The 17,793-nt window shown below is 32.7% G+C and overlaps 2 protein-coding genes and 2 pseudogenes across 3 annotated transcripts; 2 read left to right on the top strand and 2 right to left on the bottom strand.

Moving 5' to 3' along the window:
* Window positions 1–1,163: 1,163 nt before the first annotated feature.
* On the top strand, window positions 1,164–4,708 carry LOC112726256 (acyl-CoA hydrolase 2). Its single transcript, XM_025775573.3, has 16 exons — window positions 1,164–1,282; window positions 1,366–1,458; window positions 1,551–1,700; window positions 1,938–1,984; window positions 2,066–2,191; window positions 2,352–2,429; window positions 2,525–2,612; window positions 2,960–3,072; window positions 3,202–3,264; window positions 3,347–3,402; window positions 3,513–3,617; window positions 3,694–3,750; window positions 3,840–3,941; window positions 4,019–4,067; window positions 4,160–4,228; window positions 4,322–4,708. Exons 1-16 carry the CDS (start codon window positions 1,267–1,269, stop codon window positions 4,397–4,399), a joined length of 1,290 nt encoding a protein of 429 aa, XP_025631358.1. The 5' UTR covers window positions 1,164–1,266; the 3' UTR covers window positions 4,400–4,708.
* On the bottom strand, window positions 4,700–7,457 carry LOC112726257 (uncharacterized). Of its 2 annotated transcripts, none has more exons than XM_025775574.3 (3): window positions 7,163–7,457; window positions 6,622–6,782; window positions 4,700–5,134 (listed from the first exon to the last, which is right to left on the bottom strand). In XM_025775574.3, the coding sequence occupies exons 2-3, from the start codon at window positions 6,767–6,769 to the stop codon at window positions 4,992–4,994; spliced, it is 291 nt and encodes a 96-aa protein (XP_025631359.1). In that variant the 5' UTR covers window positions 6,770–6,782; window positions 7,163–7,457; the 3' UTR covers window positions 4,700–4,991. The 2 variants fall into 2 exon arrangements, with proteins under 2 accessions (XP_025631359.1, XP_072064596.1); XM_072208495.1 differs by having other exon boundaries at window positions 6,622–6,769; window positions 7,163–7,300.
* Window positions 7,179–11,302, top strand: LOC112729043 (uncharacterized; annotated as a pseudogene).
* A 660-nt stretch (window positions 11,303–11,962) lies between these two features.
* LOC112726254 (bifunctional pinoresinol-lariciresinol reductase 2-like) lies at window positions 11,963–17,469 on the bottom strand (annotated as a pseudogene).
* Between the last annotated feature and the right edge of the window lie 324 nt (window positions 17,470–17,793).

Genomic DNA, 17,793 nt, shown 5'->3' with positions numbered 1-17,793 from the left:
TATTATTAGAGATCATACATATCACATGAACATTATTTATATTTATATGTATGTAAGCAATAAGCTCTTGGTAAACTGTATTTCTAATTTTCAATATAATATGATAATTTACTGGATAAAGTAATTATTGGGATAAAATTTAATTTAATTTCTAATATTTCAAACATATATTTTAATTTTAAGAGTTTTAAATGAGCTTAATATTATACCACTATTAAATTTAACACGAATAATTAACATATTGAAGAGACAATAACGTTCGATTTTAGTATATAAGTGAAATCGACCGTCCAACAATCATCAATATATATGATTTTCTTTATTTTTAGAACGTTGACCATTGATTATTAGAATTTAAGGTTTTATACAAAAAAAAAAAAAAGAATAAAAAAAAGTGTTATAAGAAAACTTTTAGTTATATTTTTCTAACACATGAAAATAAAAAAATATGATCTAATTAAAAATATTATTAGTGTTTATGTTATTCATTTAATTAATAATTCATATTAAATTTAAAAGTGATATTATATTAAATTTGTTTAAATTTTTATTATATTAAAATAAAATATTTAAAACATTAAAAATTGAATTAAAATTTAGTCTAAATATTATAGACTAAAATAATATTTTATCCTAATTTAATAAATGGCTTCAATAATATAATATAAAATAAATAACCCCCAAAATATATGTTATCTTATCTTATGAGCAACAAGAATATTTTCTTATATCCGAAATTATTTTGGGATAGATATATATTTTGTTATCCAGTGATTGGATGTGATAGATAATTAGATATGTGTCGCTCCACTGTATCTAAGGTGGGTTAGAGTTAGTTAGAGACGGCATGGCAATTAATTACGTACCTATTTTCTGGACGGAACAGAGACTAAGATCCGCTGTGGCCCACCACCGACCACCGTTATTCACGTGCACGCCCAACATTCTATCATTCCTTCTTCTTTTCTTCAGTTTCATATATATGATATGATATGATATGAGTCAATAAATAAATAAACATATTTAAATTTTGAGAAAAGTGTTTTTTGACTCATTCTATTCTATCATTCTCTCTCCGCCTAACCTTTACATCACCGTCTCTGCCTTTGCGGCTCCACCTTATAAAGCCACACTCGCATCACACTGTATTCCACCCACTCCACGTACTATAATAATATATATATATATATATATATATACGTCATATTTGTGGCGATAAAACCAAACAAAAAGCGAATTTGAATTTGTTTTTGAATCGAGTGCGAAATGGACAACGAGCAAGGTGAGAGAATTGAGTGTTTGGATCAAGAGAAAAACACAAAACGAATGCGATAACATTGTTTGTTTTTTTGTTTTCTGTTGCAGTGATTGAGTTTTTGGGATGCGTTCCTCTTGTGCAGAGGCTTCCTCGCTCTTCAGTCAGGAAGATATCTCAACTCGTGGTTGTCAAACACTATGGTAAATTCGAAGAACATGTTAGCATAGAATCATGCAGTGAATTTTCTGGAAATTCTAGTATTGTTGTTGAATTGTTGTATGTACTTGTGTAGAGGCAGCAGAGTATGTTGCTCGCGAGGGTGAGGCTGGGGATGGTGTCTACTTCATCTGGGAGGGAGAGGCTGAGGTTGTTGGATCTGTGAAGGCCAATGATGAAATTCGTCCACAGTTTCAATTGAAAAGATATGACTACTTTGGTTATGGTAGTAAACATAATTCGTCCTTGGATCTTTGTCTTACCATGCATAGTTAGTTCAGTAGTGTTAGGGGATCAGTACATTTTGTAATTTGTAGTCATTAATAGTATTTTTAATAATGTGAAATTATATCTGATGGTGTGAGATTACACACTCTTTTTCTGCTAGTTAAATGCTGACTAAATTTTAATAAAAGTGCTGGCTCTTTAGATTTTCTTTAGTTTATAATCCTTCTACTTGCAGGTTTTTCAAATCCAGTTCACCAGACAGATGTCATTGCTTTGTCAAAGGTGCCCTATTAGTTTGTTTCTTATCATAATTATTGTTTTCCTATGTTAGCCTGTATTCACTTTTGTTGATTCCTGTGTTAGCTCACTTGCTTGGTGCTGCCCCAAGAACACTTGCCACTGCTGCACCCTAATTCTATCTGGAGAGCCGACAACTCTGTCAAAACATCTTCAACTCTGGAGATTATATTGCATTTGGAACCCATTGAGGTCATCTTAGTTTACCTTATTAATTTGAAAATCTTTGAAATGGATTCATATTTATTTCCTAACCTATACATAGATGTCTATCTTTGATGATTGGTACTAACATGTTGTATATCAACATTGAAAACCTTATAGCCTTTTTTTTCCTCTTTCTGTTTTGAAGGTAAATATTTTCAAAGGAGTTACACTTCCGGATGCTCCACATTTTGGAAAGGTGTTTGGGGGACAGTTTATTGGGCAGGTATGACAAAACTGCTGTATGTTCATATAATGCATTTGACTTATTTCAGTAGAAGCTTCTAGACATAGACTACTGAGATGACCTCTTACTTACAGGCACTGGCTGCTGCATCAAAATCAGTTGACTTTTCTAAGCTTGTTCACAGCTTGCATGCCTATTTTATTCTTCCAGGGGACCTACACAGTAAGCACCTTTACTCATAAACTTGTCTTTCTGATTCTTTTTACTTCTCTTAAGATGAGATATATATATATTTATTGAACTGTTTATCCTTTGTTTGAATGTCTTTTGCTGAGACTAGATCAATTAGTAGGTAATATTCTTTGAATAAAAATAGGTAAATAACTCATTAAGCATAAGCTATCTATAAGCAATAATAGCAGTAAGTAATTTCAATTTTCAAGCTCTCTATGCTTCTGTACCAAGATAAACTCAATGCATTCATGTAGATTATTGCACTGCTAAATAAATTGTTTGCTTTACTTCATAATTGTAAACAAACATACTTAGTATGAACATTCTTCTTCCAGTGCCAATTGTATATAAAGTTGATCGTCTCCGAGATGGAAAGAGCTTTGCCACGCGGAGAGTTGATGCAATTCAAAAGGGAAATATTGTGTTCACTTTGCTGGCTTCATTTCAAGTAATTTATGTTCTTCTTAGAGACAGTATTGAATGAACTTTCCCATGCAACAACAACTGAGACATGTTCATTTAACATATTCTCTTTCATAAATTCAGAGTATGCTTAAGTTATTTTCTTAATATACAGAAAGAAGAATTAGGATTTGACCACCAGGAGGTAGCCATGCCATCTGTGCCTCCACCAGATAAGGTAAGTTACATGGTTATTTATATTAATTAAGATTTAAGAATGAAAATGGTGTTGCTGATTTCAGATTATTAATTGTTTCTAGCTTTTGTCAATGGAGGAGCTGCGGGAGAGACGTCTTACTGATCCTCGTCTTCCAAAGTAAGATTTTGGGGGGGTGCAATGTGTTCTTAGAGAATATAAGATTCTATTTAGAGAACGTTCATGTGTATAAAGCTAAGGATCTTTGATGACTAAATTTGTTGCTTCAGAACTTACCGGAACAAAATTGCTACAACTAAATTCACCCCCTGGCCAATAGAGATACGGTTCTGTGAACCTACAACTTCAACAAATCAGACCAAATCTCCTCCCAGGTAATACTTTGCTGGGGAAAAGAAGGGTAGATCAATTCTTTGCCTTCTTTAATACTTGTTTAAATGTTTTATGCAGTTTGAATTTTTGGTTTAGAGCAAAGGGAAAACTTTCAGATGATCAGGCCTTGCATAGGTACATTATCTTATATCACTTTGGAATACTTAACATTAGGCATAAGCTTTCTTGGATTTCATATTTTTTGTTTGTCCATTATCCATTAGGTGTGTGGTGGCATTTGCTTCTGATTTAATATTTCTTCAAGTAGCTTTGAATCCCCACCGGAAGCAGGGTATGAAGGCAAGCTCTGTTAGTCTTGATCATGCGTAAGTACACAATTAACATTTTTTACATCTCAGGCATACCATACAAAAGTTTTCAATTCTTCAAATTCATTTCTCAGGATGTGGTTTCACCGACCTGTAATAGCTGATGACTGGATACTATATGTGGTGAGTTTCACAGTGTTCCTCTTTCAAATGAACAATGAACCAATCAATTAATATTTGACAATTGTGACTTTTCCTTCAAATGTGTTCTGCAGATTTTTAGTCCTAGTGCCTATAATGCACGTGGCACTGTCACAGGCCAGATGTTCAATCAGAAACGAGAGGTAAGTGTAATATCATTTGAACATAATCTCCATCAAAAATCATATTCCTTTTGATTCTTATGGTGGGTGTGCCTATTTTGTAAAAACATGCAGCTTCTTGCATCATTGGTTCAAGAAGGCCTAATCAGAAAGGTTAAAAGCCAAAGTTCTGCAGCTAATTCTAAGTTATGAAACCGCTGAAAATGGAAAGAAACATGTAGCCTGTATATCTATGGACAGGGTCATTCTTTGTCTCCCTTATAGTTGGGGGGGTTCACAACATGCAATACTGTGATAAGTGATATAAAATTGAGATGAAGTTTTGTCACTACAGCATAGAAATATACAATGTAATACATTAACCAAAATGTTGTTCTTAGAATGCTTGTTGAATCTAACCATTGTAGTCCCTTAAATCAAATCAAGTTTGTCTATAAAAAGTGAGTATATATAGAAATGAGAATAAATCTTTTTTATTTTCAATTCCATTGATATTATCAAGTGTGATTTTTTATTATATAAGATATTTTTTTGTTTCAGCATATTATCAGACCAAAGAGGAAATTGCTGACTTTCTTGATGATCTTGATAGTCAGCATATAATCGAATTCATAGGACATACGATAAAACTTACAAATGCAATACAACGGTAACCTGATTCACTAAGTAGATGCTAAGAGTTACTAGTGTGGTGTAATTCACTCTTGCTAGTCCATCATTAAAGCATCCCAAAATATATCATTTTCTGCTTTCTATGTAATGAGAGAGAGAGGAACAGCCAGTACTACTTTTTGTTGTCATAAGCAGCGATATTCTGGGGTTCACACTCGGGACTAAATAAACGAACCAGCAAAGCTGTGCTTGCGCTTGTAGTTACAGCACCACAAGCTGCCCAACGAAGACTCCTGGGAATTGTAATTCGAGGGCCTGCAGTGATAATGATGCAAAAACTTGATTATTAGTTGTAGTGGAACTGTGGAAGGACTCAAAAAAGTTGAAAATGTTTGCACCCAAAACTATTTGAAAAATTCATAAGACCATTTTAGAGTGAAACCAGATATCTGAAACACACATTTACTTTCTTTTCTACAGCTTTATTTTCTTTTCTCATATTCTATTTAAGGGGTAATTTGCAAGTTGGGATTTTGGAGAGGAGAAGAAGGAAGTGGTTTATAGTGTAGAATTTCAAAGTACAACACTACAAACCCTCCTTCCCCTCCCTTTCTCTCTAAAACCAACTTACAAACAAACTCATAGCCAACAAGAGAAAAAGTGTGACAAATGAAAAGTAGTGGCTAATCTCAGTGCAATGTTCACAAATAACATTAGGACTAGCTTCTACCAAAAGAGCAGACAAGAAATCTGTATAAGTCATATTGGCTCACATTAATAAGTTGATTTCCTATTTCTAATTAGACAAGAAAAAGATCCATACATTATCTATTTGCTTTAATATCATCATCCAAGGAAGATCAAATGACTATTCTTGGTTTTGGTAAATAGAAAAAAGGCCAAAAAAAGAAGCAAGGGCTCAAAGTTGTAACAATTTCAAGAAGCCAAATAAATCACAGGAAATGAAACATGGAAAAACATCAAACAGAAGAGTTTGCTGAGATTCAAGTGGGACAATGTCACTACTCTTCTGTAGCAGTGCCAATGGGCCTGAATTGGCTTGGCCGCTTAAGGATTTCGTGAAGGGTTAGCTACAAATTGGAGGGGTTATATGGGGCTAGCATCAGAAAAAAGTCTGAAGTCAAGCATGGTTTTACCTAATCCATGAATAGGATTTCGTCTCTCTCCATTCTTCTATTTTGATCCCAATTCTTTGACTAATTGCAAGTGTGGTTAAAGAATCAAAGGGTTAAGTGTAGTGAACCTGTTATATTACCATAATCTTACACTTTATATTGATACAGCTACAAGAGTGTATTGAACCTGTTACATTACTATAATCTTCTAAAAAACATTCAGTGATACTGCTAGCATTACATTGTTTGTTCATTTCCCATTTCGATAGTAGTAATTCTGGACGAGGTAAGTAGAGCTAAGCATATCTCTCTGTAACCAAGTATTCAGAGTTACATTCTTCCCATTATTTACTAGAATGATGATCTTTTATTGTTTCCTAGTCCACTAGTGATACTGTTAACTATGGGTCGTTAAGGGCTTAGGAGAATACATACATAAAGTACCGAATAACACAGATTAAAAAAGGATAAAAAAACATGTATTATATATTTATAAATGGGTGAACCTTTGAAATTTGCTTGTGAAAGACATTCATAAATGCAAGGAAGCAGAAACTAAAATCTTACCATTATGATAAGTGTAGCATTTCACCAAACACTTAGAAGGCATGTGAAAAATAACAAGATGCATAGACATAAACAAGGGAACAAAAGAAAAAAGCAAACCATAGTGCAATCGGCAAAGAACCCAAAATCCTAAGGCTCCACCAACACTGAATATCCCAGCAGTGTGTCTCATCAACCTGGAGCAAGGTTTTGCATCAGACCTCATCAGCTCACCATCGGAAAATCCCAAGAAACGCCGCAGCGACATCTTATTACATTAGCTGACACAATTTATTAGCACCACCTTAGAAGAATGAATGATTATTCAATCTAGCTACTGGTTCACTAGATCAATGGTTCAATCGTAGTAAAAAAATTAGCAAGAACTGAACAATTATTAGCAAAAAAATTAATAAATCAACAAGAACAGTAGCAGCAACAGCAACAATCACTAACAAATTAATAATAACCATAACAGCAATAACTACAAGAACTGAACAATTATTAGCAAAAACTTTAAGTAATCAAGAACAATAACAGCAAATATATTCAATAACTACAAGAATTAGCAACAAGAAGAACAACTAACGGATGCTGAAGAAGAACAATTAGCGACGAGATGTTGAAGAGCTGAATCGAGGAACAGAGTCGCGCATTATACCTGAACGCCGGAAGGGATGGAACTGGAGGCGAGTCTGGCTGAAGAAAACGGCAACGAGAGGCAGAAGACGACGGCAAGGCGACAACAGAGCTCGCGGAGTGGCGGACAGAGGAACTCGCAGCTTCAATCTCTGGGAGAGGAAGGCCAGGCAACGTCGGAGATGAGGGAGACTATCACGGCGGAGCAGAAAGGACGGCGGCGTCTGGAGAAGAACTGGACGCTGGTGGCTGCAGCAGAACGGGACGGTGTTGGCCTGGTGGGAGTGTGGCGGCGACTGGACAGGGAACAAGAAAGTAGAATAAACTATAAAGTAATATAAATTTAATTTGAAATTTTTTTTTTATTTTTTTACGTATCATCCACCGGACAGGTCAAGACTAATCCCGTCGTGCCGCTTGTCAATGGATTGTTGCATATACAAGGTGAAATTCGAACTCACGACACTTGTTTGTAAATTAACTACTATTTTAACCCAACTTGGTTATTTGAATATTTTTATATAGTGAGTCGTTATTTTATTTTATTTTAGAGAAAATGACAAATAAGTCCTGACTTTTTATCCCGCAGACATTTTTGTCTCTGACTATTAAAAAATACTTTTGAATCCTTGACATTTACAAAACTTGGACGGATCAGTCCCTCAGTTCAAATGCCTCCGTCAGGATTGATAAGTCCAAATGCTTCCGCCAGGGACTGATCCATCTAAATTTTGTAAAAGTCAAGAATTTAAAAATATTTTTTAATGGTCAAAAATAAAAATGTCTGTGGGATAAAAGATAAAAAACGTACTTGTCATTTTCTCTTTATTTTATAGGTTAAGATAGAGGATATTTTTTTTTTTTGTTCATAGATAGAGGAGATTTCTTTTTCTGGTTTTCTAACCAATTTTGAATCGTATTTCGTATGTTGGGCCTGGACCCGAAAAATCAGGTAATTGTTTGGCTGTTTGGGAGATCTGAAGGTTGTGGTCGGAACATTTTGTTTCTCTCCTTTCAATGGATTTTACCAAGTTTGATTCATTCATATCTTGCTTAGATAGAAAAACATCACAAGTATTCATTCTTTTGATTTGGCTATTAATGTGAGTTTGTGACAATTATATTTTACTCACAAAGGAATATTATGTGGAACAAAAAGAAAACATACAATTGAATTTATCTTACTTAATATTTTATGATATTTTTAGATGAAAACAATCATATTTTTTCTCTTAAAAAGAGGAAATTCTCTTTCTCACCTAATAAGTAGTGTTTATTAGGGGTGGCAAACGAGTCAAAAATTGTCAGTTTGACCTGCATAATCCATTAAAAAGGACGGACTAAGTTAGAAATTTAAAATTGTTAAACTTAAAAAGTTCGTCTAACACGCACGGCTTTCTAAGTTATATTTTGGATTATGTGTTACATTTGATTGATTATAAATTTAGAAATGTTTAATTATATGTGTTAAACAATGTTTGTTTTGCTTTGGATAATGTTGATTTTATTATTTTGTTTCAAAAAATTTGGTTTATGATTATGTTTATTATATATTTATAATTATAAAGACTTTAATGTTTGTGAATTTAGAAATTATAATTTTTTTAATGTCTTTTAGAAATTATAAATTTATTAAAATAATTGTAAAATTATATATATTATTTAATATTTAATGATTTTTAAAACAAATAAAAAGAGATTTGGCAGGTTTGACTCACCAACCGGCTGTTAAGCGAACTGCGAAGTGGGAGAGAAATTTAAGACTGTCTCACTAGGCGGGGCGGGGCAGGCGGACTTCTCTGTTTGCCATCCTACTATCCTACTGTTTACGATTATATTAATAGAATTTAATTTAGATGCACTATTAGTGTAAAATACTTTTATACGTATATTTAATTACGTAATATCATATCAGTCAAAATAACTCTCTTTCACATACACTGCATGAATAGTCATTCAAAAAAACAGATGTAATTATACGACTGTATAAAACTTTTACATTATCAGTGCATCAAAATTAAAATCTAGGTGATTGCTACGGTACGATAATAAATTCATACGTACCGATACGTTTAAAATATGAACAAATAATAATAAAACATGTGGAATTTATTTTTCACGTCAGCATTTAATTTTTTCTTTTTTAAATATATAGTATATCACAACTTTTACTAAAATACCCTTTTAATTAAATAAAAATAAAACAACATTTATTTATTTAATTTTATAAAAAGACTTAAACATTTTTTTTATTTGATTAGACAAAAATACCCTTTTAAATTAATCAAATTTTAGAATTCAATTAATCCTAATTTTATAATTTCAAATAATTAAAACAACAAAACAAAAACATATTAAAAAAACAAAAAATTAAAATTGTTCTTCATCTTCCCCAATTCTTTTGAGTCTTGATCATTCATACCCCTCTAAAGAAAAGCAGTTAAAGACCCAAACCAAATCGACAAAATCCTAGCCCTAGATTTTTTGTAGCCGCTGTCTCCAGGTTCTCAGCGCTTCCGCTTCTTCCTCTTCCCCTGTCCGGAACCCAGGTAGCTCGGCACGTTGTCCCCATCCTCGCTGGCTTCTCTGTTCGTGGCTTGGAGCAGTTCGCCGTCGGATCACCGCTTGCCGTCGTCTCTACTCTCGCCGTCGTCTCGCCGGTTGCCGTCGTGGCAAACCTACGTCGATGACCACCTTCTCTGCGAAATTGAAGGCAACCACCTCTCCTCCGCCGCAATCGTCGGCCAAGACGGCAGTGTTTGGGCTCAGAGCTCTAATTTCCCTCAGGTTATCTTTAATACTTCTCAATTTCTCTCTCCAAAACTCTCCTTCTTTCTTAGTGCTTTGTTTTCCAGATTCATCTGTTCTTTTTTTTTTCCCGTTAATTTTCCTCCGATTTATCAGATTTGATTTGCATGTGACATACTAACATATCCTATGGTTTTGGTGTTAATTTGATACATTCGCGCTTTAACCATAGCTGTTTAGTTTTATCAACTGGAGCTAATTGATTAATTTTTCAGATTCTTAATGTTTCACTTGTTAAGTGCAATTTATGCTATAAATTAAAGCTTGGAGAGAGTCATTAGGAATGACTTGGAGTTTGGACTGTGTGATTATCTGATATGAGATGCATTCCTTTTTATTAGTATGTAACATCATAAGATCAATCATACACTCGTTATTGTTATATATGAAATCGGATATTCACATCACTTGTGCAAGTAACATGTGGCTGGGGATTTCAAGTGTGTTTGGTTCATAGCATAAGTCAAGTGATCCTTGCAATCTGAAATAGTTTTAGTTGATCTGTTCTTGATTGGTCTTTTGTGTTGTGCAGTTCAAGCCTGAGGAAATTACTGCTATCATGAACGACTTTGCTGAGCCTTGACCGCTTGCCCCCACCGGGTTGTACCTCGATGGCACCAAATATATGGTTATACAAGGTGAACCCGGCGCTGTCATTCGAGGGAAGAAGGTACTGACTGTTTCTAATTATAGCTTGAATTTTGATTGCACAAGTTCATCAAAGAAAATACAACAATCTATGATAATGTGAATCTGCTAATCTGATTGAGTAAATTTATGATGTAATCATGGATTCAAATTGTGGTATGTGACTGCTTTAGGCCATAGCTCACAATGAATCAGCATCAGCGTAAAACTCATTGCTGCACCATGTCCATACCGTTGTTACCTTGATGCTGGTTTTTGGCCATTGGTTGTTAAAATCTCAGCTTGTCCTTGTCATGCAGGGTCCTGGTGGTGTTACCATTAAGAAGACGAATCAGGCGTTGATTATCGGAATCTACGATGAGCCGATGACTCCAGGGCAGTGCAACATGATTGTTGAAAGGCTGGGTGATTATCTCATTGATACGGGTCTTTAAGTCCTCTTTGTTATTTCATGTTATCTGCTTGCTTATTTCACTGGCTCCTATACAAGGCTTCGCATCGATTTGCCAAGAGAATGCTCGATTGTAGTGTAATAATATTAATTAATGGTTATTCAAAGTCATGGGATCTGCGTCTAGGGAAGAAGTTATGGTGCTTGAGAAGTGAATGATAACTATAATCTCTGTTGTACTTTTTAGCAGGTATCTGTATACATTTTACAAGTGGTTTTAATGCTATGGGCATAGATTGGCATAACTTTCTAAAACCTTATATCTCCCATGCTTTTTCTTCTCAATTTTATCTATGCCCAAGGAATTTAATGTTATTATCATCACTGATTAACGTTTCTGTTAGCATCATAGTATATTTCCTTTTACTCTTGGAAGAAATGTTACACCTAATAGTTCTCATCAATTTTGAGATTTCTAAACTGTGTTCTTGGGGTGTCAAATTATGAGTGGAGAAAATGGAAAGGGATAGAAAATAGGGACTAAGAATCTCAATCCATTGGCTATGGACTTTTGATTAAAGTCTTATGTATGCATTGTGTCTCCATTTAAAATTTGACACATGCATAAATTTCGTCCCCGTTTTCGCCAAGAATTTGGCACTCAGAAACAAATAGGATAGAAACAAATATTTGACTATCCACAAGTACCAAAATATTCATGGCTTGATGCGCACAAGTTTTCTTTAACCTCAAGAACCAGATGAACTTTTTATTAAACAGGGTTCAAATAAAATGTTCCCCTTAGGCCTTAACAACATAATTTATTTTTTAATTCCCTTGTATTTCTTGTGCGTCTTACGATCCAATAATTTCCTTTGTTGAGTTTACAAAAATATACAACATAAAAGTTCACAAGGGACAATCCACATAGTACATTCTTTTAGAGACAAAAAATCCCGAACATGATACTACTCATCACCATAAAAGAGGGTAAGAAATCTTTGAATATGTAGTGATACAAGTATATGTTTTCTGACGAGTTGGCATGTATAGATGGGGGAACCCCACTCTGCATAAAGTAGAAAATTGGAAATAAACCAACTATACTTACAACATTTTTTGTATAAACTATTCACAAACCAATGACAATGCAAACTAACAAAATACAAATCCAGAAACGACCCAAAAAGTACATACCAATTCTCCACGCTGGTCTAAAGCTTCAAGATAACAGGTATATCTAAATCCAATTTGTTGAGGAGATAGCTGACAGAAAGAATAATCTCTCTTATTATAGAAGACGGTTGGATAACACTATTGCTGCTTATAGTATCTACCTTGATGAGGTGGAGGGTATGGAGATGGAACGGTATATGGAGGCCTGGGAACAGAACCAGGTTGCTGAGCCGGCGCATTATAGTATGGACCACGCCATCTAGGATATGCAGGTTGGCCATACTCTGCTGGTGCCTGCTGATGAACCTGATGGGGTTGGTATGGAGCGGCAGAGGTTGGTGGAATGTGGTATGGAGGTGGAGGCTGATGCGCTGCTGAACCATATGAGGGAGGGGGATGTCCGTAAGAAGAAACCGGAGGCTGCTCAGGTGGTTGATAATAAGGTGTTTGGGGATAGGATCTGTTTGTTGTGTACTGGGTCTTTGGTTTTGGCTTCCAACTGGTGGGTAGCTACTACTAAAAGCACCTGAGTTTTTATCTTGGATGACCGTAGCAAACACCTTATTTAATTTCTTACTAATTAAGTTCAATATATATTCATCTCATACCAAATTCATTATTCTATAAGTAACGTTTCATGTATTCATGAACAGTAGTGTACTTCACTTCGGGATAGAGCTCACAAGCTTCAACTCCACCATCTCCTATCTCAAAATTTGCAAGACACCCTTCAATGCAAACATGGTAGTAATGCACCATTGCCACTTGTTCTGCATATGATTTTCCTGCATGTTTCAAAATTAATAATGTAATTAACAACTTTGAGTTCCTTTTCTAGTGTTATTTTCACTATTATTAGATATATGTGTATCTAACATTCTCACCTTTCATGGAACTCAAAAATTGCTCAGCAGAAATTGAAGATTTCTTCAACTCTTTCTCAATCAACTTTTTCTAAGTTTGTACAATTTCTAACGGCGATAATATGTTTTTAGGTGGCCTTATATAAACTGTTTTGTTCAAAGTTTTAGTATTATCTATGGTCTTAATAGTATACTTGGCTATGTCATCTTCATCCACAGTAATAGCTGTCGAATTTGAGAGACATAATATATTATTAATTATATAATTAATCAAATGGTATATGCTACTTAATTAGACATATGTATGTTCAACTAACTTCAATAATAATATTAATATAATAACAACATCAACTAAATTTTGTATGTCCAAGATGCATGATAATAACATGAATCATGAAATTTCAGTGTTCTATCATAAAATTATAGGGTTAATCAATTTTTGTATCTGTAAAATTGTAATTTGTAATTATTTTGGTTTATATAATTTTTTTCCTTAAATATTTGAATTTAATTTAATCCTTTATGTTAGAAAAAATTGAAAGTAATTAAATTATAATATATCTCATTTTATCACATTATCATTTAGCATGATTCTGAGAACTAAATCGAATTGGTTGATTCAATTCGGTTAATTGAAAACTGACTACTAGTAGTTAGATTCAAGATAATAAAAATTTTGTCAAAAAATTATTCCAAAATTGAAAAAATAGTTAAAAAACAGTTGATAGATCGAATCAGTATAATTTTTTAGTGATTAATTATTTTAAAATAATAAATCACAAAAAATTATTTTTTTTAAAAATTATATATTTTATATAAATATATTATTTTATTATATCCGATTTAATGTCAGTTGAACTTTTAAACAACTAATTTTATTAGTTTAATGATCGGTTCAATTTTTAAAATCTCGTTATTTAGTAATAGTAAAAACTCAACTATATTACATGTATATCAAAAATTATTTACCAAATCAATCATTTATATAAAATATATATTAAAATATAAAATATATTAAAAAATAGTTAAAAAATAATAATTAATTTAATTACTATTTTTTATGTGCACATACATAGCTTTGTAGATAAAAATTGACAGAAACTTCTTAAATTTTATAAAGTTGAAAACATGAAAGGTAAATTCTAAGCAAGAAAATAGAGAAAAAAAAAGACGAAATTTACCATATTTAATCTTAAATAATATGTTGTTATGAAAACAATTAGGTAATAACTCAAGCTAAGTATATATATAAGAAGATGCATAGTTTAGTAATTACCCTTGACATTGCCGTCTCCATAGAAGACCACAGAATCCCTTGAAGGCATTAGGGGTGTTCGCGGTGCGGTTTGGTTCGGTTTTAAGGGAAAAAGTCATCCGATCCGAACGCTTAATTTATGTGCGGTGCGGTTTGGATTGGATGAACTTTTTTTTTAAATCTGATCCGATCCAATCCGATTACAAGTGGTTTGGATCGGTTTGGATTTGCGGTTTTTTGAATAAAAAAAATTAAATATATATAACAAGTCTTAACATCAAATTTTAAATAATCAACAATGACATAACAAGTCTTAACATTTAACATATCTTAAAAAGCCAACGATAACATAACAATAGAAATAAAATTATAAGTTAGTTAAAATAAATAAATAAATAATATTTTAAACATAAAATATTTATTAAATAAAAATAATAAATGAATAATAAAAAAATGTATAACAAATTAAACATGTTATAAATATAATTGTAAATATAATAATAAAATAATAATATTATAGTACATTATGCGGTTTGGATTGGATTGGATCGGTTATGAAAAGTAGATCCGAAATCCGATCCAATCCAACGGTTTGCAAAAAATAAAATCCAATCAAATCCGAATTAGTGCGGTTTTAATCGGTTTTCGATTTGGATTGGATTGAATGAGCGGTTTAATTTGGATCGATTTGGATTTAAAGAAAGTAACCAGCAAAACAATTAGCAGAAATATAGGTATGTGGTATCTTAGCTTCTTCTATGGCTTTTCTCACTACCATTCTGTCATCAAATGTTGCTCTTCCTGGCTCCAAAGCATGTTCCATTCTTCCTGGGTTCATCCCAAACTCGGAAGGCAAAAAATCTCTATTATACATAAGTATTATATCAACAAAATTTATTATAATATTATTAAAATACAAAGACAAAAGTTAAATAATAAAAAAATTCAAATATAAAATACCAATATTAAAATTTATCATCAATTATTAAAATGCATAAAAATTTGCTGCAAATTCATTATTAAACTCATCAAGACAGTCATAAAAAAACAAGAAAAATTAATTGAATTAACTAAACTAACAACAAATATTTGATCATTTACTTATTAAGATTTTCAGTATAATTTTAACAAGGTTGTCAGCACAAATATTAACAAAAATTTATCTTAATTTTTAACTTAAAAAATGTATGATGTATCTTTTAAAAAAAATAGATGTATTATATTAGTTTAAAGATAAATATAATTTATAATAAAAGATAAATAAATGAATTTTTTATTAAAAAAAAAAGGAAACAATTCATAAATAAGGAAAAAAAAAAAAGAGACTTTCGATTGGGCTTTAATAGCTTTTGACCCAAATAGCAAATAAAAGGAATAACCCTAGTAAAGTAGTGCTCCTTAAGTAAGAGGCGCCCTCGTTCAACGCGTGTTTTCTATTAAAACTTTATCGTATGGAATGTTTTGATATAATGGTTTTTTTCCTAATATTATTAATAGTTTATATATAGAAATTAAATTGAATGGTATACCTTGCTATTTCCGGCTTCCTTGATAGCATGAACGAGCTTAAGTTGAATTGACAAGGTGAGTGATGATCATGAAAGGAAGCTGTTACAAGGTTAGCACCTTGTTCCTTGAATGACAAAAGAAGCTGAACTTTCTACAAAGAACATATGTTTCATGCCCTTCATCTAAACTTGCCTTCACCAACCTTTTTCCTATTCCCCCTACAATAAGCACCTTGCTCTTCAATATCTCTCTTGCTTTTTAAGTTTTATGGTATACAATGCATAATAAGGCCTGCGTGCCATCTATGTCTTGGAGACTTGTAGTGTACATGTAGATTATTTATTACTATATATTATATATTTGTGGCTTAGATCCATCGGTTGTAAAGTAATATAATATAACTTTGAGATATCCACAAATCAATGTTAACTTGTCATCCAAGTAAACCAGTTCCTTATTTCAAGTGTTGTATACTTGTATAGTTTGTACCACTGGAAAGAAAAGTTAAATATTTATAGAATAAAAAATCATTATGTATTTAAAAAAATCAAATATCAAATAAGCTATTATGTATTTATATATAATTTAATTTATTTTTAATATATTTTTATATTTTAATATATATTTTATACTAATAACTAATTTTGATAAATAATTTTAATGTATATTTAATATAATTATTATAGAATAATAGTCCAACTCAATTCTAAAAAATTTTGTTACTAGAGACTTTAATTTTTTAAAAAATTTCAAATTTTTAAATTTTAATAAGTTTTAATTACTAATGCTACGTCTGCCTAAGGCTACGTCGTTTTGAGAGAAAAAAAAAAAAGAAAGAAGAACCCGCGTAGTGTCTTTTCGAGTTTTCGTTCCTTTCTTACTTTCATTCGTTCCTCCACCGCCGCTGAGCTCAGTGACCCACTGCCGCCGTCCGTGGCCATTCGAGGAGTCTCTCTTCGTACTGTCGGCGTTATCCAAGTCGAACCCCCGTTCTCTGTCTTCTTCCTCGCTCGCCGCCCATCCTCCATCAGATTCGTCCTGCTCGCGATCGTCCTGTTGCCGTCGCCGTCGCCTCGTCGCCCTCTCGCTGCTCCCTCCTCGCCATTTTGGCTGTCGTCCCTTATCTTCTCCTCTGATTTTAGGTAACTCTGTTTCACACTCTCCGAGCTCATTCTGTCTTCGCCATTCATCTTTTTTCCAACTAATTTTGAAGATTCTGAGCTGAGTCTCTGTTCTGAGTTTGAAATTGGATTATTTATTTGATTTGTTGAATGTTAAACCAAACCTGTGTCGTCGTCGTCCTAGAAAGCTGTGTCGCCGTCCTAGGAAGCTGTGTCGCCGTTGTGTGGAAGCTCTGTGGCCGTCGTCGTCTCCTCTATTGGAGCGCTCTCTCTATAAATGCTTTGTAAAAATAGGTCAATCTCTAATGAATCATAGCCGAGTATATGTGCTTCATTTGGTTTTGTCTGCTGCTTTTAAATGAATGCTGGACAGAGCAAACCCTTGTACTCCACTTAGAAATGGTTGGTTCTATGGTTTCATGCATAGACACATCGGATTCAGTTGGAAGTAGGCTATTTTTATGCTTTAGAGTGAAGATACTACTATGTACTTGGATTCAGTTGTCCTTTGTAGTTTGTGGTTTGAAGTGTTTGATTTGATGTTATGAATGCTGTGATAATCAGTAATCCTGTTGTAGCTTCAAATTGATGTTTGATTACCGGTTCCGTTCTGATAACTATGCTTTGGTGAGTGTAAGACCCATAAATATTTAAAAATTATTAATAAATTATTATGATGTATTATATTTATTTAAGACTACATTTTAGATATTTTTGTATAAAAATTGAGTAAACTCTTATTTATTATTTAGAGTTCTTATAACTGAAAAATAACAAATATTTTGTATGCCTTAATTTTAATATATAAATTTTTAACCTTATTTTATAAATAAAGGAGAATTAATTTACTTACCTCTAATTTTTATTAAATTAGTATTTAAT

The sequence above is a fragment of the Arachis hypogaea genome, chromosome 12 (genome assembly GCF_003086295.3).
Source record: "Arachis hypogaea cultivar Tifrunner chromosome 12, arahy.Tifrunner.gnm2.J5K5, whole genome shotgun sequence".
Lineage (NCBI taxonomy): Eukaryota > Viridiplantae > Streptophyta > Magnoliopsida > Fabales > Fabaceae > Arachis > Arachis hypogaea.
This window is presented reverse-complemented; position numbering and strand designations above follow the sequence as displayed.